Below are 22,728 nucleotides of genomic sequence, written 5' to 3' on the forward strand. Positions count from 1 at the left end.
AACTGGACAACAAGGGAAGGGGACTAATGACACACGACCCAAGCGAGGGTTACAACCACACAGAGCTGACCAAGGTTATCATCTCCTTAGCCCACAACCTCATGGATCTGAAACAGGGGGTAAACAACCTCATGCAACAGATCAGAGAGTCCCGCAAGGAGCTGACACATCCTCAAAGACACACAGACCAGCTAGAGATCGAGGCTCAGGCCAGGCACAGGGACACTGACGAAATCAAAACACTTCAAAAGACTCTGACAACTGCTGAACAACGAGATCAGCTGGAAAAATCACTTTTTCACAAAGAGTCACTGTTAAAAACAGCAAATTCTGAACTCTTGGACAAAGACGCCAGAATTGGGGCCTGTGAAAGTCACCTCAAAACATCCAGAGCTAGAATTGAAGCTCTGACGCTGCAGCTGGACAACAGTGAAGACGAACTTGACATGGTCCAAAGAGAACTGAGACACTCTTAACTGCTGCAAAAGGAATCAAAGCTGGAGAGACATCTCATTCCCCCACATGCGATTAGCAGAGCAAACTCACCCAACCATGACACAAAGGTGGGGGGTGGGTTTCCTGAAAGCCTCTACAACCACCAGAGAAAAGGGATCAATTCAGAGGAACCCTGATAAACACCTCAACAAATTGGCTAGAAATGTCTACTCTGCACCAACGTCTGCAGGAGTCCATGATGTCCACAAACACACCATTGACTTCCAACTGCAAATGATGGCCAATTTTACCGCCCGAGAAACATTCTGTCTGCTTTATCCCAAGATGTCAGAGGTTCTGAGGAACACCCAAAATTCCCAGCTGACACCAGAAGGCACACAGCATTTCTACAACGCAAAGTCCTTCAGTAAAAAGGTACAAGAGCTTCCAGTCAGCAGAGGATGGAACCGTCACCATGGTACAGATCGACCGCTGGGAGAAGCAATGGAAGAGACCAAATTCTTCTGGAAAAATACCCTAGAAATCTCACTGGATATCCAGCAGCAGTCGACAGCAACTTCCACCTCAACACTCTTCAAACAGGTACAAATCGGAGGCGGCATGAAGACAGCCAGACCTGCCTCCTCCCGACAGGAGCTGCTGATAGTCATGAGAGCTCCTTGAACAGAACTCACCTGAGGACTACTGGGAAGAAAGAACTTCTGAATCCTGGCTGGACGACAGGTGACAGTGTCTCAACACCTGCTGCATCGACACCTGTAGCACAGCCTGGACACCTAAACCTTGCGACAGCCTACGCCATAACCTGAGAACAGCATCAACCACGACTGTGGGAGGCACGAATCACCAGAGAGCCCACCAGATGCCTGTCCAATGTTCCTGCTCCTTCGCCATTGCTCGCTGTTGTCTACAGGTCAGACAACAATGTGCGAAATGGGGGAATGTAGTTACTGAGACAGATCAGACACGCAATTATTTGTTATATTTAACTAATAATCTACAATACCCCTCACCCAACAAGTAAACTATGTGTAGAGTTTCTGTAAACTACTCCCAAAACTGCAAATGGAAAACCAGGCCTCTGGTTACCATTGCAACAATGACAAATCATCAAGATAAGATGGTTTTACAGCTTAAAGGAGTTTAGAGAGAGTTTCACTCACTTCACTTTGAAAGACAAGTAAACCCTTTCTAACCTTATATATTCTATATATAAAATTACTTGATGTATAAACATGTATCCAGTTTTCTTATCTCATGATTTTCCTTTTACATTGTTTTACTAACTAATTGTTTTACTAATACTAACTAATTTTGCGTATACATCAATACTAACTAACTTAAAGGAATTATTCAGAATTGCACATGATGTACATGTATAGCATGTTCATATTCATTTACCTCACAGTTTGCTAACTCTGTTACATATTAGTATGATAAGAATCTTAAAAGTTTCTTCTCTTAACACCCAATCCAATTTCATATGAAAACACCCTGTTAGAAAACAAAGGATCCTTAAGTTTCGCTCGTAAAATACAACTCCTAATTGGCTCACTAGAGTGTGTGACATCCTCGCATGTGGTCACCGATCACAAGGGGGATTCTGGGGATTCTGAGAAATTCTGATGTGAAGATGATGCTGAACTAGATGTCTTTTAAGGACCCCTAAGTTTGTGCCAGGTTACGGCCTTGTCTTTTCATTCATCAGAGATCCTCATTTTGGTTCTCTCTCATCAAGACAACTTCAGCAAAGATCAGCAGGAGCTTCATCAAATTGCATCAGGACACATTATTCAATTTTTACTCCGACATATGTATCAAACTTAGTCTCATTATTTGATATATTAAGTATCCCATACCCCTTTGAAAGAGGGGTGTGTTAGAACTAAGAAACTGATGGTTTGCTCAAGGCTTTTGATCTGCTGAATTTGTGATAACTTCTTGCTTTCCTGTATTCTGCTTCAGCTCTCTTTTCATTGGTAAACTGTATGCATGAATGTGTATGTATGCTAGATTAGTCTGTGTTTAGTCTATTTAATAAAGTCTTCTTGTCACACATAAAGTTGTTTGTGGTTCATGCTCGTATACTGGAGTCCCTAATCATGCAGATTTTGGCTACATGCTCTGAGTAGTTCTGTACAGTAAGAAGTTATTTCCCATACCCCGGCCCTGGAAATGAACATTTCTTAAAATTACATACAAAAAAATTAACAGGGCTGCGTTTCTCAAAAGCGTTATAAGCGTAAATTGATCCTGGAACAATTGTCACCAATGGTTTCTACGATCAATTTAACTTATGATGCTTTGGGGAAACACAGCCCTGGTTAGTTGTTTGTGGTATTAATTCTGCTTCATACAAGTTAATTCCTACAGCTGATCTAAATATTTATAATTAGTTAAAGTTCATTCAGTCCTGTTCCCCATACTATGTACTTATTATAGTAATTGCAATAACTGGGCAATAACTAGGTACTTACTCTGAACCCTAAACCTAACCTGATCCCATGTAGTTACCTTATATTACCCTGTACTTTCTTAGGTAAGTACACTGTAAGTACATGTACTGTAAAATAAAGTGCAACCAAAAAAAGCACCTAATATTCTGTGATCTGATGAACCTCAGTTCTAAACATCATGTCTGGAGGAAAACAGGCTTTGCTTAGTGACTATGGCGAATGTAGTGTAGATTAATGTGAAAAAAAATTAAGGCATTGTAGCATAAGGCTGCAACACCACAATGCTAAAAAATGAAGGGGATTGAATACTTTCTGAATGTATTGTATATAAACACAGTTGTAGCAACACTAACAGTATGTGTAAAATCGTTTCACTGTTCTAAATTAACAAAGGTCAGTTGTTATAGAAGTGAATTTATATTAAAAATGAAATATAAAGCTAAATCAGCAACTTTTTTGAAGTCCATTATCAAGCCCACACAATGTACATGGTGTTATTTTGTTTGTTTTTTAATAGTCTTTTGATTTTTTCTTTTTTTTTTAAGGAAAGAAATTATGAATTATTCTGTAAAATGCCATAACAAGTCACTCACTAACCTAGGTGAAGGTCTCGTTGTGTTTTTTTTCTTCTTCTTCTAAGATTAGTATAATTAAGTTTCATTTGATTTAGTGCTTAGTTATTACTGGAAAAACTAAGTTGTCAGATTTTTCTCCCCCCATTGTTCGTTTGCTTTTTGTTGTGGTCAAAGTACCATTTTTGTTACTGTTCCTAACCCTCAGTCACTATAATACTGCATGGCGTTCAGTTTCTGGTGTTTTTATTAATTTGGCCATCATCAGCATGTCCTTAAGCATTGACCAGATCTCTGCTGCAAAGTTTCCTCACACTTTCCTCAGCTGTGGCATTGATCTGACTTGCATTCATCACAACACCATCCTTCTCTTTTTCTGCGTTACATTTCCACAACTTTCCTCCTCACCCCTCATCTTTCTGCATCAGGCTGGCATGTGATGGTGGCACTGGTTGTGTTTCTTCCTCTCCCCTTTCTGTACTAACAGACGCAGACGCAGCTGGAGCATGCCCTCCTTAAGGAGCTTGAACAGAGTCTTCTCTTTGAAAAGACCAAAGCTGACAAACTTCAGAGGGAGTTAGAAGACTCTAGGGTAATGGAGCTTCACCTGGGCTACGGGTCAAGGATCGCTGAAGATATGTCACAGGAGCTGCAGCGCTCACTCAAAATAAGATTTAGGCCTAAATTTAAGATGTATGGATTTAAATTGCATATAAAATTTCCATCTCTACACACATTAACTAATACTCTTAATGTTGATTCATATATGTCAGTCATACATAAATGAAACGTAATTAATCTGAATGTGATTTAAATACGCAATAACCAGATTTATATATTTATCGTCAGTAGATCAAAATTTTCATTCGCATTAATTTTACATTGCTCTTCCACAGCTAGCCATATTTTAACCATGTTCAAACCTTTTAACTGAAAATGTTTATTTTCACAATGAACATATTTATGCTGATTCTAATCAATTTGAATAAATTGTATACATAAAATTAGATTCAAATAGTTAATAAACTATGGCTTGATTTTTCGAGTGCAGAAATCTTAACTGTTTCTTGTTCAGGTATGACTGACAGATATGTATCACAATATGTTTGTTATTTTAATAAACTGTGTAATCCAAATGGATGGGAATTTTTCTAAGCAATTCAAATTATAAATCTTAAATTTAGGCCTAAATATTTTTTGAGTGCCCCAGCTAAGAAGTTTTTTGTTTTTCATGTCAGGGTGTTGCAGGGATCTTCACTGCATGTTGTTCAATTATTCCAATTAATAACTAATTTGATGAATGATTACTAACACGCACTAAATTTCCCATTGCTGCAGTTTCATTGTGCTGTTTTAATATACTTACATGTATAGGAGAACACAAATTTGTTTTTATATCAGGGTTCCCACAGTTTTAGAAAACAAGAAAAATTGTCCTATGGAAATGAGCACAACCGTAGAAAGTTGGATAGGGAATACACTTTGTTGTATTTTTTTTTTCTGCTCTAAAATGTTTCATATTGCTATTGGGGAGTGGTTGTGTAGATCCGATGGTTAAAGCTTTTTATTTAGAAATAAAAACTGCCATACAAATAGAAATCTGCCCAACAATGATCAAAACTTGATCCTGTAACCATCAAGTGTCAACTGACAAGCTCCTGAAAATCAATTTAAGTGTGGGAACCCTGTTAGATTATTAATTTTGGGGTTAATGGTTGTTCCCATTCTTGTAAAGACTTTATCCCATCCCATTCAATCCCAGATTTCTTGTTTCAATGATTTTTACTTAGTACTACAGCTTAAGGCCTTGACACACCAAGCCTGATGGTAGGCCAAAGTTGGGCTGTTGTTAAGTGTTTGTCAGCTCAGCTTTTGTGGTGTTTTGCACCGTTGGCACAGGTCAGACTCTGTTGGAAGCTTTTTGGCCAATTGAGCATATTGAATCAGCGTCTGGCAGTCGGTGAAAGATATCACTCTGATTTGGCTCTTCAGTTATCGAAAGTGCATTAAAAAAAGCAAGCAAAAAATGAAGTCAAGAGGGCACACACAGAAAGCTCTTCTAATTTTACATGGTCATCTTATCTGAGCATTCTAATACAGGAAAATGTTCATAACGACATTGCCGTTTGGAAGGAAGAACGTGATCAACATGATTCATGTTCAAAATGGTAAGCAAACGTTGTTTGTATATCTGCAATCCTAGTTTCGGTTTTCTCTTTTGAATGACGAATGCTGACTACTGCCACCTGCTGGTATAAACCGTTTGTTCCTCTTACGCAAGCGCAGAAAGCACGTGCTAGTTGGCCGTTGGCTGTAGTCTTTGCGGTGTGTTCAAGTGCAACTTTTTGGCACAGAAATGGTGACGCAATGCATCAACACTTTGCTTTTATCGCCACTAGTTCTTTTATGTCGGTTTGGTGTGTCATGGCCTTTAGGTTAAATGAATTTCTATGAAAAATTCTAATTATCCACATCTTTAAACCTGAAAAGATGATCATATTCACACCGTCAAATAAGTTCTCAATTATCCGTACAGCATGTATCGTTAAATAAAAAACTATTTTTCCTTTTAGGTGGCCACAGTCTCTGAGAAGTCTCGTATCTTGGAGTTGGAGCGGGATCTTGCGTTGAGGGATAAGGAGGTTGCTGCTCTTCGTAAGCCATTGGAAGCTGTACCAGGGCAGGATGGGTTTCCTGACTCTATCGTGGCTTCACTCCAGGAGGAGCTCTGTTCCCTCCGTACACAGCTGGCCGCTCAGAGCGACAGTCACCAAGCAGAGCTGTCATCCTTGCGTGAGATGCTTGAGTCTCGAGAGAAAGCACATGGCGAGTCCTTGTCACAGCTCCAGTCAGCCTCAGGTCACTTGTCGAAGGATAATGAGAAGCTTTTAGGTCAGCTGGCAAAATCTGAGGAAGAGAACTCAAAAATCATTGAGCAGTGGCGTGCTAAACTAGTATCAGCAGAGGCCTCACACCAGCAAGTCTTGGAGGAGCTCAAAGCCTCCCATGAGGCAGGTGAAACCGAGCTACGTAATGCTCTGGAACAGTTTAAATCGACACATAAACTTGAGCTTGAGGAGCTCACTAACAAGCATGCCTCTGAAGCCATGGGGAGCACGAGTGAAGCCAAAGAACACAAGGCACAACTCCTGAGAGTCACTGAAGAGAACGAGCGAATGATAGAAACGCTACGCACCAATCTGGAGAAGGCGGAGGAGCAGCACCTGGTGGAAATGGAGGATGTCTTGGGAAAACTTCACAATGCTGAGATCAGGGTGAAAGAGCTAGAGGACACCGGAGTTAAGTTAGGCCAGCAGTTACATGAAAAGGAGCAAGAAGCTTTGGAGCAAAACACAGCCCTTCAGACTCTGCAGTCACAGCACAGTCAAGGAAACCAAGAGATGCAGAGGTTATTGACCAATATAGAAGAGGCAAAAAGTAAAGCCAGATCTCAGGAAGAAAAGGTAGGCCTTCATGTCCATTTGTCCCACGACTACAGGACCGTATTATACACTGTATGCGTGTAGAACATATGTATAACAAGGAATTTAAAATTTGACCACTGAACCTCTCACCTAAGCTTTTTTGTTTAATTTCAGTTTTGTTTGGGATTTTATTTAGGAATGATAGGTTTTTGGGTACTTGGTCATGCCCACAATTTAAATGACCCTGTTATAGCCGTTCAAATACTAAAGTTCAACATTTGTTGATAATTATTGGTCTAGGGAGTCCAGACATTTGTACTATTTGTAACCTAGTACTGGATTATAAAAGTATTTTTTTAAAGTAATCTCAAATATTTAACAAACAATTTGATTGGCAGAAGTGGATCTTGAGGTAAAGTTGTTCAGATTGAGGAGATATAAAATAAATTGTGTATTAGTGAAACATCACATAATATATAATCATTTACACCCCATGTAAGTTGTGATCGCAACCCTGGTGGCCGATTTCTTCACATATCTTTGGAATCGATCTGCCTCTGTTAACCTTGTCTAATAGTTAAGGGTCAGTTATTGGATACATTTGATAAGTCATTCTCTTCTCACCTTCCATTCACGGGGTCAGGGTGCGAGGTGGAATTTACAACCAAACGGTTTGCTAGTTTTCTAGACATTATTCTGGTTAGCTAGCTACTATCAAGCACATCCTGCTCTCCATTTTCTCATTCATTCACTTTTCATTCATCATCTCTTTATCATCGTTCTTTATCGTATTCTCTATCGTTTGACACGTTAAATCTTCGCATGAAAACTAGGGCTGTCAAGCTTAGTGATAAAAGAAGTTCCGTAGGACTCTTAAATATGAGAAATATTTCCATCCGCCATAGTTCTTAAATTTTAATTTCAGTTTGCACACATTCAAGGTGCATTGAGTCAGAATGGACATCAGTACTGTCAAATGACAATTTTTTTTTCATGGTTAGCAATACACCAGGTTTTGCTAGGTCCTGTAGTAAAAAGTGCGATACATTCATTCATTTTTATTGTTTGATCATTTCATGTGTGCATTGTGCATAATAGGGCTGCATGATTAAACAAAATAAAACTGAAATCGCAATATGGTTGAGTGCGATTAAATCACAAAGACTGCAATTTAAGGAAGTGAATATACGCGCTGCGTGTTTGAGTGAAGCGCAGCACTTTGTTCATTTATACCTGAGCAGCTCATTATCCTCCGGGGTTTGCAGCTTCTCCGAGTGGCTCGGTTCGCAACACAATTGTTATCAGAAAAAAAATCCCAAAACTGTGCAGCCCTAGTGCATAATGCATCATGTTAACATTACCAGTGTTGTGAGATTTTATTTTCCATAATAGTCACTTCATAGTATTTTTTTATAATAGTATTTTCCATAAAAGTTCCACTTTGTATGACTGGCACTGGTCTTTGTGAGTTTTTGTGTGTAACATTACTCATGTTTTGTCCCCTATCATTTCCCTTCATTATGGTGGTACACCTTATTTTAGGTCATTGGGTTGAACTCAGAACTAGAGGTTAAACAGCAAGAGTTGAATGGCCTGTTGCAGGAAAAGAGCACTTTGGAGCAAGAAGTTAGTGTGCTGGTAAGTAACACTATGGAAATTGACTAGTGAAAGTATCTCATGAGAAAAATATTTCAGCAAAAGCACTAAAGTAACTGAAAATAAAAGTACTTAAAGGTATAGTTCATCCAAAAATGAATATTCTTTCATCATTCACAATTAAAGTCAGTGGGGTCCAAACAACATTGGACATTTCAGAATGTCGTCTTTTATGATCTTCAGAAGAAAGCAAGTCATACAGATTTGGAACAACATTAGGGTGGGCAAATGATGACAGAATTTTCATTTTTGAGGATCACGGGTGCATGTGAACGGCATAATGGCACAGCTGGTTATAGTCTGGTTGAGTGGCGGGGATTTGGAGTCTGTTTAGCATATATAGGAGTTTAAATCAGGAACCACTTTGACTGATTCAGTGAGTGAGTGAGTGAATGAATGTCCAACTGTGATGGCCCTCTGATACACCACACAACAAAATAACAAATAATTAATGTTTCAGCCATAGTTCTCAAATCAATTCACATTCTTAATTTTCTAGAAACAGAATCTTGAAAAAACATCTAATGACCAAGCCAAATCTTCTCAGACTAATCAAGGTATGTATATCTATGCACAGATTACTCTATTGTTCAAAGTTAGACCCTTTATACAGCTCAATGAACTTTACACTCATTGTGACGATTACTGTCTATCTCAGAGTTACGCGAGGAGCTCAGGAATAAAGATGAACAATGCACATCTCTTTCTGCTGAATTACAGGATGTGAAGAGTCAATTTGCTGGTCAGTACCAAGTTCATCAATCAATATATGAATCAAAGGAGGAATTTATTCAAATGTCATGTTTGTATTTCTGTTATTTACAGTATGTATTTATGTATGATTGCTATCTTGTTTCATCTTAAGGTTTACAAAGAAATTTGAAAGCAAACGAAGAAAGGTGTCTGCAGCTGACCAAAGACAAGACTAAACTTGAAAATGACATTATGGACATGTCAAAGTCATCGGGAGACAGTTCTGCTGTAATAACAAAGCTGAATGAGGAAATCAACCGGAAAGAAAGGTGTGCTTAAATATATTTGATGAAACTGCCTAGAAAACAAAACCATGTAGAAAGTAAACATTTTAAGTTTTAAAGTGCCCCTATTATGCTTTTTTGGATATTACCTTTCATGTAGTGTGTAATATTAGCCTGACGTCGTCATACTCAGATTCTAGTCAGAATAGGAGTCTGATTCTGCCCCATTGGGCTGTGATTAAGGGGCGTGTTTCAACCGAACCAGGAAAGAAAATGCCTCTGCACTCAATTGGATAGAAATACAACCAATCAGAGCAGCAGAGTAAGAGACGTATGTTCTCCATTCATCTTTCCGATCGACAAATGCCTTGATCGCGGTTCTCTGTTCCTCTTTTCAAATGAATGCGCTGTCGATATCTTCTATAACAGAGACGATGGCGGAATCTACACATCTCAGTTCTCCAGCGGCAGTCATCTTTGTTGTGAACTAATCAAGTGCTCTTTGGTGACGTGGACTATTACGTTACTGTTGATCATCTGTCCATCATCGTATAAAGCCCGCCCTGACAATTTGATTGGTCCGAACAGTTTTGGTTCGAGCATAGTTGCTCCACAGCGGATCAAGTCCTGCCCGAACTTCCCGACCTCAAATGTTGTGGGCGGGGCTAAGTTCGGCTGGCATCCAGGCTATTTTAATATAACTGTTTGTGAATGAAAAAGGTCTCCAAAGTTTCAAAGATCAAAGTGTAGATAAATGGAGTTAATGTCTCCCAAAAGAAAGAACCGATTCTGAACTGCCTGAAACGTGTCGTCAGTAATTCCAGTCTTACTTGCATGAACCTACGTAGGTTTGTAACACATTTGCATAATGCCAGCCTACGGTCTTCATTGGCTGCCCGCGAACAACGTCTACTTTGACCCTCAAACACTGTAGTTGCAGCTGGCACTGAAAGAGTTTGGTTCGTGTTGGCGACATGTCGAGAAGACACTGTTTTCTGCACTGCGAAAGCAAACCCATGGACTTCAAAAGGATGAGGATGTGAAGAGTCAACTCCAGTTGGAGTTTAGTTGGAGTTTAACTCCAACTAACATCTCATCTACAATGTATGTCAAACTAAAAAAAAAAACTGGGCCACCTGACCAATCAGAGCGGAGTAGGCTCACAGAAAGAAGGGGTTTAGAGAGACTGAATCTTTAAACGAACCGACTCTTTGAGAAAACTAAACAAAATTATTTGCATAATAGGGGCACTTTAAAGTCCAACTGGAATCAAAATTGACCCTATTTACTTTGTTAGCGCATATTACTAGTCGTGTGGTGAAAAATTAATCTGTGCAAGTTAATACACAGAAAAAAATTGTTTCCCGTGGTAATCTTTAATCAAAATCTGAAAAGTTACTTCCGGTCTGGAATGGCGTTCCTTCTCTGATGATGTAGGTTTGACGGCTTGGGTTGGGAAACGCTTAACCACTCCCCTCAAACCGTTAGTCTGATATGAGTGAGAGATGGAGAGGAGGAGCGCTAGAGTAAAACCCTGCCCTCTGTTCAATATTTCTTTTCACTGGGAAATATGTCACAACACTGGAGAAAAGTCGTTTGCAACTTCCGGTTCACGCGGACTTTAACCTCAGTTTATATTGTTAGCTTGATTTGGTTTGTGGGGCCTAACATTTACACCACATTTGATCATATTTTGAAGGACTAAAATGCACAATCACACATCAAACCTTATAGACCCCTTTTCAGTTAGTAAACATGGTGACTTTTTTTGTGGGCGGAGCTTAGGTGGTGGCAGAACGATCCCTCTGGTCGCTTCACTAACGTTAGTTTGCAAGTTTTGTTAGCTTGTTTTTTAACAATGACTGGAGAAAATCCGATTTTATCTTAATGTGCAAGGTCACTCACTGTCCAGGACTGCGATTGTTATTTGCAAAAGTTAATTTTGACGGACGAAACCTGATTGGCAGACAGGATTAATGTTAATGCTACCTCCGGTGCTAAATGGTCACGTACAAGACTTGCGTCGTACGATCCGCAGTTCTGCCTGGCCAGCGCCAAGTCCAGAAGGCGACAATGTAAAAAGAGTGACATTATGTATTTGATTATCCTTTCTTACCAGGTTCTTCAAAAAGTCTAGTCACAATCAGTCAAAACAGTGTATACAATCATAGATTGATCCACACATAATCACAATAATTTAAACAAGTAATAAAAACTCGGTGAGTGTTTTAGCGCAATTTTCTCACCTCATGGGATCACAACACTAAGAGATAGTAAATCTTTTCCTGGATTTTTTTTGTGCGTTCCCGAGATTAGACCTTCCTTAACATAATGCCGAAAACCAGAAGTCTCTAGGTGGTCTGGTTGAGGAGTAGATAGAAGTGCAAGATTGGTGCGCACAGACAGAACAGAAATCATGAGTTAACAATCGCAATTTTGTTCGGTGGAAAATTGCGCTAAAAACATTTTGCGATAAAATTTCAAATTGGAGCCTGTACTCCGTCGATTCTTGCACCCAACAACACAAGATGACATTTAATAATAATAATAATAATAATAATAATAATAATTTAAACTCCTCATTATGTAGCCGAATCTGTGCTGGTTTGTATTGGCCGCCTCCAGTTTTCCCTTTGTTTTGCTTCCAGCTAACGTTGTGACGCAATTCTGACGTCGGCTCGAAATTGGTCTATTTGAGGAAATCATACCTATTTACAAATCATATTTAATTTCAGGACACTAGAGGAGCTTCAGAACCAGCTTGCAGAGGAGCGGGAGAAGGCAGCTCAGGCTGAGGAGAGTCGTTCTCAAGCACAAGTCCAGGCTGAGAAGGAAACCAAAGTCCTCACGCAGAGACACGAAGCAGAACTTTCTAACCTACAGGAGAAGATTAAGCTTTTGGTGAGAACCTTTGAACTTTCAATCTCACCTGTATTGCTACCAATTGGAATAAAGGCATCGGTTTCTTCTGGTGTTTAAGGGGCCATTTACACGACAGAGTTTTCAACTAAAAACGTTTACCTTTTTATGCGTTTTGGCCGTTTATTTACATGACAACGGCATTTTGGGTTCCTGAAAATGGGTTTCAAAGTGGAGTTTTTTGAAAACGATACCGTTATTGTACAAAGACACGAATTTGTGAAAATGGTGACGCCATGCACAATTTTTTTTTTTAAATGACATCGCCAACTACTGGCCTGGCAGCATAATACAGCGTTTTTAATATATGCAAAAAAATGCAAAGGAAAAACTTTTCTATTTTTAGTACATCGTTGTCGTGTAAATGTGCCCTAAGTGTAATGATTTAACACTTTAAACATTATAAAAATCACTACTTTTCGACCAAGTCCCCTTTCTCACTGTTCTTTGGACACTGAGTCTCTAATACTTGAAAATTGGCTTTTTTTTCGTGACTCCTCAGGAGAAGAGTGTTGAAGACAATCAGGCTAAAGCCAAAGACAGGGATGCATTGGGAGAGAAAGCGCTTGCAGATGCTGTGGAACACCATTCAAAAGAAATGCAGAAATTACGCAGCGAGTTTGAAAAAGTACAACAGGAGCTCCGTGTGTCTCAGGATGAAAGCCTAGAGCTGAGGAAACAGATTGAAGAGTTGATAACCCTCAAAGAAAAAGCTGCGGTAAGACCATGGGACTATTTTGCTTCTTTATTGATGCACTGGGTTGTAAATATATAGGTCTGAACAACACTTCTACATTTATAACTTGTTTTTAAAAATATATATATATATATTTGAATGATTTGTTAAAAATAATCATCTTTTCCGTTCCTATAAGCTCAGTCTCATGATGCTTTGACACTTAAACATATTGTAGTCTTATTTAGCAGTCATTTCACTCCCACTGCTTTCAAAAACTCTAATTGTGCAGTCCTGGGTTAACATTGATTTAAACTATTAAAACATTTTTGTTAATTGAAATAAAGCTGGTACTGTAACTTTGTCCCCACTGCTAATTTTTACTTAGGCCTCAGAGAAAGCAGAACAGACGGCACAGGCCTCGTTGGAGCAGTTGACCCAGGAGAACCTTCAACTTCAGAAAGACAAGTCTGAGACTGAGGCTCTGGTGACACAGCTCAAAAACGTAATGCAAGAAATGCAGGGCAAGGTGAGTGCATGCCGAGGACAGGAAGACTTATTCCAAACGTTATTAGATTCAGCACCTTTGTTATATTAAGTGTAAATCCTGTCACTTTTTCAAAGTTACTAGCCGCTCAGCATTTTCACTTGCCACAATTTTGACATCGATACCATGGTTAAAAACTGTCATAAGGCTGCTGTCACTTTAAATCCTGATGCACAGAGCCTTTACTGTTACACATGCGTTTTCTTTCTCAAATGTTTATGTTCACTTAAAATAAAACTGACCGTGTTTACATGAATACTCGCCAAGACCGGCATTTTGACTATTTTGTGTGCAGTTGATTGTTTAAACACAATAAGCGGTGAAAAAAAACACAATTTTAATATTGAGAGGTGGCTTTATGTGCGCGCACTTTGGGTGTGAGCATAAAATCTGCAGGAATGACTAAAAGGATGCGCAATACGCGCAATCCCACACTGAAATTAAAGTCCTGTAACAGCAACAATATTTATCCAGAGCAAATGAAACGAGTGAGTGAAGGGAGGCGGGTTTGTGTGTAACTTGCTGTCGGAGAGATAAGAGCGTGAGAAAGCGTGGCTGGTATGGTGTATCTATTCTGTGCAAACTGAGTACTGGAAGCGTTTTAGATATTTCAATATCGATATGTACCAAAAAATCAATACTTTTGACAACCCTACATTGCAGTTAGTTTATTTCAGATGCCTTTTTAAAAGACTACAGTTAGAAAATGTATATATTATATCAAATTCAACCTACCAAAGTGGCTAGTAGGAGTGACTGCGTTACACGCCACTGCTTAAATCATTGATATTTACTAGTGCTTGTTTTAAGATACTCATTGTTTTCTCTGTACTTTTTGTAGCTGGATGCTGTAACAAAGCAGAACTCCGAGTATCAAGAGAATGTGAGTTCTGACAGTCAGAAGATCAGCAGCCTCAGTAAAGAGATGTGAGCGTCTTTACCATTTATCCACACTGCAATTCTTTATCAGTTGAAATTGTGTAGTTTGAGTAATTTCTGTGTGATATTAATTCTAATAATAATAAGCCAAATAAGTTTGTGTGTCTCTGTTGCGTAAACAAATGCTGGTTGTGTTTCAGTGAGGAGTTGAAACAAGAAATCACTGAAAAAACCCAGGCAGTGGATGCTCTGAAAAATGAGAAGGAAAAGCTAACCATGGACCTGGCCAGCAGCCACAAAGACAGTAACATTCTACTAAATGTATGTTAACCAAATTACATGTAATTACATGTGACAAAAAAAGTTGTTCAGTTAAATGAAATGTTGACAAGCAGTTTATGTACATTTTATTGTAAGTTTTGTAGTTTGTTGGCTAAGTATTTTTATGCCTAACCTAACAATAACTTGAAGATCATTTTGTGCTCATATACTAGCCAATATGTACTATTATTATTATTGTGCAATATGTACTATTATGTGCTATTTTGTGAGAAGTAAATGAATTCTCTTCACTGTCATCTTAATGCAGCTCAAAAAGGAGTGTGACAGTCTCAACGATCAGTTGAAGGAGATGAAAATGAGGTAAGGAACTTTTCCTAGTTGTTAAAACCAAGTTTATGTATAAGCAAGAAAAAGTTTGTTGGCTCTTTTGCGTGACAGTGAGAGTAGGTTAACTGATCTCTCCTACCGATTCACCAGCGTTGTTTGTGAAAGAGAGCCGTCCATGCAAGAGATCCGCTTCTTGTTTATTCTTTAGCATTAAGAGAGGAAATAAAAGTTTCGAAATGTTTAATTATGTTAAAGTGCCCCTGTTGTTATTTTAAAGGTTCCTAGTTTTCATCGGGAGGTCTCTTACAATAGGTTTACATGCATCCAAGATCAAAAACATTTTAATCTTCTGCAGCATCAGCTCTTCTCTCACAGTGTCTGAAACGGTTTGTTCAAGGATCCAGTTTCTCTAAACCCCGCCTTTTCTACTGCTTACAGGAAACCAAACGCCCATTAGCATATCTGAATTTCAGCTCCGGATCTTCCTCAGCATTTGCACACACAGTGATATGAACAGTAACGATTGTGTCAGTTTTACCGTATCAATTCCTCATCTTTTGGAAGTGCATGCAGAGTGGATTTTTTTTGCAGTGCAGAAAACAGCGTCTTCTCGACATGTCAACAACACAAAAACTCTTCCAGTCTCAGCTACAACTACAGTGTTTGAGGGTCAAAGTAGACGTTGTTCGCGGCCGTAGGCTGGCATTATGCAGATGTGTTGCAAACGCATGTAGGTTCGAGCAGGAATAATGCTGGAATTACTGATGACTCATGTCAGGCAGTTCAGAATCGGCTCTTCCCATACACAAAAGAAATATATTTGAAATATATTTTCAGAATATATTTTGGAATATATACAAATATTTGAAATTGGCCCAATAAATATATTTCACACTTAACATCATATATTTTTGTTATATTTCAGAATATATTTCAATGTATTTTTTTCTGTATGGGTCCCCAAAAGTGTCAAAAATATGTGGCATATATTCCAAATACATTGAAATATATTAAAATCATTATTATTATATCATTATTTATTTGGGCCAATTTAAAATATTTGCATATATTCCAAAATATATTCTGAAAATATATTTCAAATATATTTCTTTTGTGTACGGGTTTCTTTTGGGAGACATTCACTCCAATTATCTACACTTTGATCTTTGAAACTTTGCAGACCTTTTACATTCACTAACAGCTCTATTACACACTACATGAAAGGTAATATCCGAAAAAGCATAATTAAGGCCCTTTAAAATACTGTAATACCCAAGTTATTATATTTATAGCACTTTATAATTTTTTTAAATTATTATTATTATTATTATTATTATTATTATTTTTATCCCAGTCAGTCCTACACCCTGAAATGCCGTAAAGGGATTGTCATAATCTACTCGCCCTCGTGCCAGACTTGTTTGTTTTTTGTGTACAGTACAGAAGGGGATGTTTAGCAGACAAGCTGCTCTTTTTCATACAGTGAAATAATACAAGGAACAGGAACTTTCAAACTCTAAATAGAATTTAAAAAGCACCATAAAAGGTGTCCATACACTTAAAAATAAAGGTTCGAAAATTTGTGAATATAAAGAACCTTTTGTGCAATGGAAAGGTTCCGTTGATGTTAAATGTTACATTTTTTTTTTTCATTGAATGCCGAATGCACACATTATGCAACCTCTCTTCTGCACAGGGAAAGCACTTCGAGAAGTGAATCTGAAAAGGAGAAAGCAGCACTTCAGCAATCTCTCCAAACACAGAGTGCCTTGGTCTCAGAAAAGGACAAAGAATTAGACTCTCTGAGAAATGAGGTATTATGGCTGTTTATATAATAACCAAAATACAAGTTTGCATGAGACTGTTGTGATAAAACAGTTACTCATCTTAAATGTGCAGTATTATGCATTCAACCATGTAAAGCTAGTAACCCTACAAGTAAGGATACTAGCAACAGACTGTTTACATGGGTACAAACACACACAGAAATTGTCAGTAATGCATGACCAAGTCAAGTCAAGGATTTTTAGACATGTTTACACCCCAAATAGCACCGAGTTACTGAATAATTAACACTGTTATCATGTAAATGTGTTAACACAAATATTTCTTTTTAACCTGCAGAATGTCTTTCCCTAATATGCGCCATTCCCATTCTTTTTTGAAAACTGTGGGAGGAGTCTATATTATTTCTGTGTTATCTGACAATGTTATGTAAAGATGTGTGCAAAATTATTCATAATTTATTAGTGCCTGCTTCAGGTTGTCCTTGTTCTATGTTGTGTATACTTCTAGATGATCAGAAGATGGCCAAAATATTTCTAAATGGTTTTCTCTGTAATTTTTGTAGCTGGATGCTGTAACAAAGCAGAACTCCGAGTATCAAGAGAATGTGAGTTCAGACAGTCAGAAGATCAGCAGCCTCAGTAAAGAGATGTGAGTGTCTTTACCATTTATCCACACTGCATATCTTTATTTTGTTTGTAGAATTGTGAAAGTTGAGTCATTTTTCGTTGATATTTACCCTCTGGGTGAAGATCCTTCTTTTTCTCCCTTTATGCAGGAGTCTAATATCTCTGAAGCATTTTTTAAGCATATTGTTGGACTCTGATGGTTTGAACTCTAGGACTCTTTACTTTTCGGTTGATTCTTATGAAAATATTTTTAAGTGAGACCAGTTTATTTTTATTTTTTTAGTTTTAGATTTTATTTTAATCAAACATAAACTTTTAAAACTTTTGTAAAAATTTTTTTAGATGTATAATTTAGGTCACACTTTAGTTTAGGGTCCAATTCTCACTATTAACTACAACTTTTGCCTCAATAAACTCCCAATAACTGCTTATTAATAGTTAGTAAGGTAGTTGTTAAGTTTAGGTATTGGGTAGGATTAAGGGATGTATAATATGGTCATGCAGAATAAGGCATTAATATGTGCTTTTATAAGTACTAATAAATAGCCAATATTCTAGTAATATGCATGCTAATAAACAACTTGTTAATAGTGAGAACTGAACCCTAAACTAAAGTGTTACCATTGTTTAATTATTTACTTTTTCTAACCATAAATATACTGTAGCTGTGCTAGCTGGCGTAATGCTAAGTTATAAAACAAAACCAATAATCTTTGATAATTATCTTTTATATTCATGACAACTTTTCATTCAGTTTAAAGTCTTATCTCAATCTTTTACTGGTATTTAATTTACTTTTAATTCAACTATGTATAAAACTAAGGGAGGAAAAGATCGCCCATGCATTGATTATGGTTTTAAAAAAACAATTACAATCATTACAATAACACCCAATGTATTACGCATTCAAAATACAATTCCTCACTGATATTTTAAGGTAAACTTTTATCTATCTCCAGCACAGATGCTTCAGAAATATATTCTAATGCATATTTTTTTCCCTATCCAGATTTCACAGTTTAAAGCATCGTCAGGTCAAATATATACACCCCTTTATAATGGTCAGTGTGAAAACCACATCCTCGACTAAATTCATGTCACCATACCTGTAGTATTGCATTATTCGCGTTACAAAGCCTAATTCATAGATGGCACAATCATGACGTACTGAGCAGTGTCAGACCATACAGTCGACCCATTTACATGCGCACTACAGCTTTCTAGGACAGGTTGGAGAATCGTTGACAACTGCTTTTATTTCTAGTGGTTTTTAGAAGTGGTGTAAGAATCCTTCACACTGTTGTGTGTCTCTGTGTGTTGTTTGAATAAATGCTGGTTGTGTTTCAGTGAGGAGTTAAAACAAGCAGATGCTGAAAAAACCCAGGCAGTGGATGCTCTGAAAAATGAGAAGGAAAAGCTAACCATGGACCTTGCCAGCAGCCACAAAGACAGTAACATTCTACTAAATGTATGTTCACTGTATAATGTGTGTCATTTCATTGATTTGATTTTGACTTGCATCATATTCAGTGTCCAGATAATTGAGCTGAATTCATTTTTGGTCGTTTTTAATGCTGATGTTGTGCATGTTTAATGTAAATATTTTATGCCTTAAATCACTGTAAGGCTATGTTGTGATGATTAATGTGCTAATTTGATAGCTGAAAGCCCTAAATGTTATTCACTCTTAATGCAGCTCAAAAAGGAGTGTGACAACCTCAATGATCAGTTGAAGGAGATGAAAATGAGGTAAGGAAACAGAACTTGTTTGTAATGGCGTCATGTATAGAGGGACTTTGTTTCAACCTCCAAATGAATGCAGAATTCACACATCATACGATCTGTCTTCTGCACAGGGAAAGCACTTTAACAAGTGAATCAGAGAAGGAGAAAGCAGCACTTCAGCAATCTCTCCAAACACAGAGTGCCTTGATCTCAGAAAAGGACAAAGAATTAGACTCTCTGAGAAATGAGGTATTATGGCTGTTTACATAATCTTTTTTGTTTTTGTTTTTTCTTAATGATATTTGAGAAGAATTTTCACACACTACACAGTGGTTATCCCAGTTTGAGAACATATTTTAACATCCAAAGTAAGTTAATTTGGTGGCTTTATGCAATCAAGAGCTGGCTTTAAAGTAATGGGCAGAAATTATTAAGGGGTCCAAGAACAAAATGCTGGAATCCTATTGTATTTGTAGGGGTTTCTTACAGATGAAACTCGAAAAATTAGAATATCATGCAAAAGTTCTTATTTTGATGATATTGGCTTACAGCTTATGAAAACCCCAAATTCAAAATCTCATAAAATTTGAATATTACATGAAATCAATAAAAAAAATAAAAAAAGGATTTTAAATACAGAAATGTCGGCCCTCTGAAAAGTATAATCATGCATATGTATATAGTAATATATATTCTAAATATATTAGTTTCACCTTTTAATTTGAATTACTGAAATACATGAACTTTTGATTATATAAAATATTATAAATATTCAAATTTTTCGAGTTTCTCCTGTATTTGGGGTTTGAGCATGAACCATGAAACCCTATTGTTTTTGCTCAGATTTATTATTATTATTAATAGCAGAAAGCACCAAAGGCTTGTTATTGTTAGTTTCCTCCTCCTCTCGCCATTGAGTCTATAGCAGCCCATAGAACCGCTTGCATGAAAGTTATGAAATTTAGAGGACAGTCTGAACATTAACCACAGCAAATTTGGTTTCTCTAACTCAAAACCTCTAGCGCCACCAAATGCCAATATATTCACATCTTTCTTCTGATTTTCAGAAAAAACTACTTTTTAATAATCAAATCAGATCATGTTAAGAGCATGTCGACAAACAGTTATAGAATTAAAGTTTATTAGTAAAAGCATTCTCAAATAACATGCAAATGAATTTGACGAAGAACGCATTGAAATGGACATTTCTTAGGCTTAGACAACCATGACCTGAGGGTTATGGAAAGTTATCAAAGGATTTTGATTGGTCAAAGTGTTGTGAAGATACGAGCAAATTAAATAGCCAGGCGATGCCCATTTTTACTAATTCACGTATATCTTCAGAACGTCAGACATCAGGAGATTCTGAGGACATGTGTCAAGTTTCTTCAAATTAGGCCGATGTATTTGTGGATGTGACCTATAGTGACTAATTATAAATTACTATTATATATTTTGTAAATGTCCAAACTTCACAAAATTTGGTGCACATGTCCAACAGGACAGTCTGAGGAAACATGCCAAATATCACAAATTGTGAGTGACAGATGAGGGCTGTAATACTAATGTTGATGGCTAATAAATCATTTTAGGTCTTTAATTTTTACCATCAGTTTGAATGGCTGAATATTTCATGATTTCCTTTTTGAACTATCATGTATTTTTGTAAGGTGTTTCATCAAACCCTAACTCTCAGTATCAGTGGAGATTCAAGATTCAAGTTGACTTTGCAGTAAAAACACATAATATTTGGAACGAAACAAGGAAATCACGAGTATCACCTATTTGTTCATATGAACTTTTGGTGCTTGGACCCCGGTAATTGCTGCTTGTGGCTATATTTTAAATGTAAAATATTTATAGTAATAAATGCATTGTTGTAGGCTTCCTTAAATATTTGGTTTATACATAGTTACATTTTAAGTAACAGCGTTTTAAGTATCTCAAATACTTAGTAGTGTGCAAGTTTTAACTTGGCGCTCATGTATGCCGTGAATAGGCACAAAGAGAAATCTGAAATCAAGCTTTTTATTACTTTTACCTGATTTCAACTGAGGCATTAGTGTCACTGCACAGGATTTGGCAAACTATAATATTGCTTAAATATGATGTTAATCTTTTTCCATGCCAGTTTATTTTTATTAATTTTCAGATAAATCCACCCTTAAATTGCTCATAAAAGCAAAACAAAACAAGTTTACATGTCTTTGTGGGTGGTACTTGGACAGAAAAAGCTGAAAAGTGCACCAGACTTTATAATAAGTTAATTATTTATTATTATTATTATTATTTTTTTTAAAGAAGCTGAAAATACTAATATGGATTTTGCCTTTTAACTTTGCATAAATATGATATTCTGTTCACTCTTAATGCAGCTCAAAAAGGAGCGTGACAGCCTCAACAGTCAATTGAAGAAGATAAAAATGAGGTAAGCAAGTACAGGAAATGTACAGCAATTTGACTGCTATAGATAGAAGTCCTTGCTTCATTGTTTTAATATAGACGTTCTGACCCTATATTACTGTTTTAATGGATGCAGAATCCACTCATACAATCTGTCTTCTGCACAGGGAAAGCACTTTAACAAAAGAGACAGAAAAGGAGAAGGAAGCACTTCAGCAATCTCTCCAAACACAGAGTGCCTTGGTCTCAGAAAAGGACAAAGAATTAGATTCTCTGAGAAATGAGGTAACGTCCTTTTGGTTTAGAGTTTGTATGTGCAAATTTCAGGTTTGCTCAATTTTTGTGTGTGTGTGTGTGGTTCTTGCAAGCAGATAGCAGGTCTGCGTGACACGACACAGGCGCTTCAGTCCAATCTGAAATCCCACAAGAGCGAGAACACTCAGCTTCAGGAGCGACTGAAGGCTCTGGAGAGGAGTCTAGCTGACGCTCAGGTCACCGGCACCGGCTCAGGTACCACTCCACACAGTTGTTTTAAACCAGCATGTTTCTATTAAATCAGTTAAAAATAAATATCACAGGTTAAAGGTCAAATTAAATTCAGTAAGACTATAGATTTTGTTTAAGCTACATGACCGGTTCGCATGTGTGTTTTACATTCCAACCAGATGATTCAGTCTTGAAAACATGGAGGGAGGCGAAGGAGAATGCTGAGCATCAGGTATGCAGACTGGACCGTTTTCCTATCACACATAAAAGGCATAATTATATTGACATTGACAAGAGTGAGCATTGCTTAGGCAAACAATTACAGTATTATTTTGCAAAAAAAGTTGTTCTGTTCCTAGAAATTAGTAATAAAGATTTTTTTTGTTTGTAAGGATTTCACACACTTTTTGCATTGACCATGTTTAATATTATTGATGTAATCAATTAATTCTTAATTTAAAAGTTGCACAATTAAATTCAGGGTCCCTACGCAGTTTAGAAAAGCATGGAATTTGATTTGAGTAATTT

General features: G+C 37.3%; 1 protein-coding gene across 4 annotated transcripts in view; it reads left to right on the forward strand.

The window, feature by feature from the left end:
• The window catches only part of clip1a (CAP-GLY domain containing linker protein 1a), a 47,747-nt gene that overhangs the window by 22,266 nt on the left and 2,753 nt on the right, over positions 1 to 22,728 (forward strand). Inside the window, exons 9-29 of one of the 4 annotated variants that reach the window (XM_079872689.1) lie at positions 3,972 to 4,076; positions 6,058 to 6,948; positions 8,452 to 8,547; positions 9,065 to 9,122; positions 9,224 to 9,307; positions 9,431 to 9,587; positions 12,278 to 12,443; positions 12,964 to 13,179; positions 13,526 to 13,666; positions 14,526 to 14,611; positions 14,764 to 14,884; positions 15,153 to 15,205; positions 16,869 to 16,986; positions 17,523 to 17,608; positions 18,934 to 19,054; positions 19,283 to 19,335; positions 19,443 to 19,560; positions 21,687 to 21,739; positions 21,882 to 21,999; positions 22,086 to 22,224; positions 22,380 to 22,432. In XM_079872689.1, coding sequence (XP_079728815.1) covers positions 3,972 to 4,076; positions 6,058 to 6,948; positions 8,452 to 8,547; positions 9,065 to 9,122; positions 9,224 to 9,307; positions 9,431 to 9,587; positions 12,278 to 12,443; positions 12,964 to 13,179; positions 13,526 to 13,666; positions 14,526 to 14,611; positions 14,764 to 14,884; positions 15,153 to 15,205; positions 16,869 to 16,986; positions 17,523 to 17,608; positions 18,934 to 19,054; positions 19,283 to 19,335; positions 19,443 to 19,560; positions 21,687 to 21,739; positions 21,882 to 21,999; positions 22,086 to 22,224; positions 22,380 to 22,432 — 3,033 coding nt within the window. The remainder of the gene's footprint in view (positions 1 to 3,971; positions 4,077 to 6,057; positions 6,949 to 8,451; positions 8,548 to 9,064; positions 9,123 to 9,223; positions 9,308 to 9,430; positions 9,588 to 12,277; positions 12,444 to 12,963; positions 13,180 to 13,525; positions 13,667 to 14,525; positions 14,612 to 14,763; positions 14,885 to 15,152; positions 15,206 to 16,868; positions 16,987 to 17,522; positions 17,609 to 18,933; positions 19,055 to 19,282; positions 19,336 to 19,442; positions 19,561 to 21,686; positions 21,740 to 21,881; positions 22,000 to 22,085; positions 22,225 to 22,379; positions 22,433 to 22,728) is intronic. The other 3 variants (XM_079872690.1, XM_079872691.1, XM_079872692.1) reach the window with 3 other exon arrangements.

This window comes from Squalius cephalus, assembly GCF_949319135.1.
Source record: "Squalius cephalus genome assembly, chromosome: 5".
NCBI classification, from domain to species: Eukaryota; Metazoa; Chordata; class Actinopteri; order Cypriniformes; family Leuciscidae; genus Squalius; species Squalius cephalus.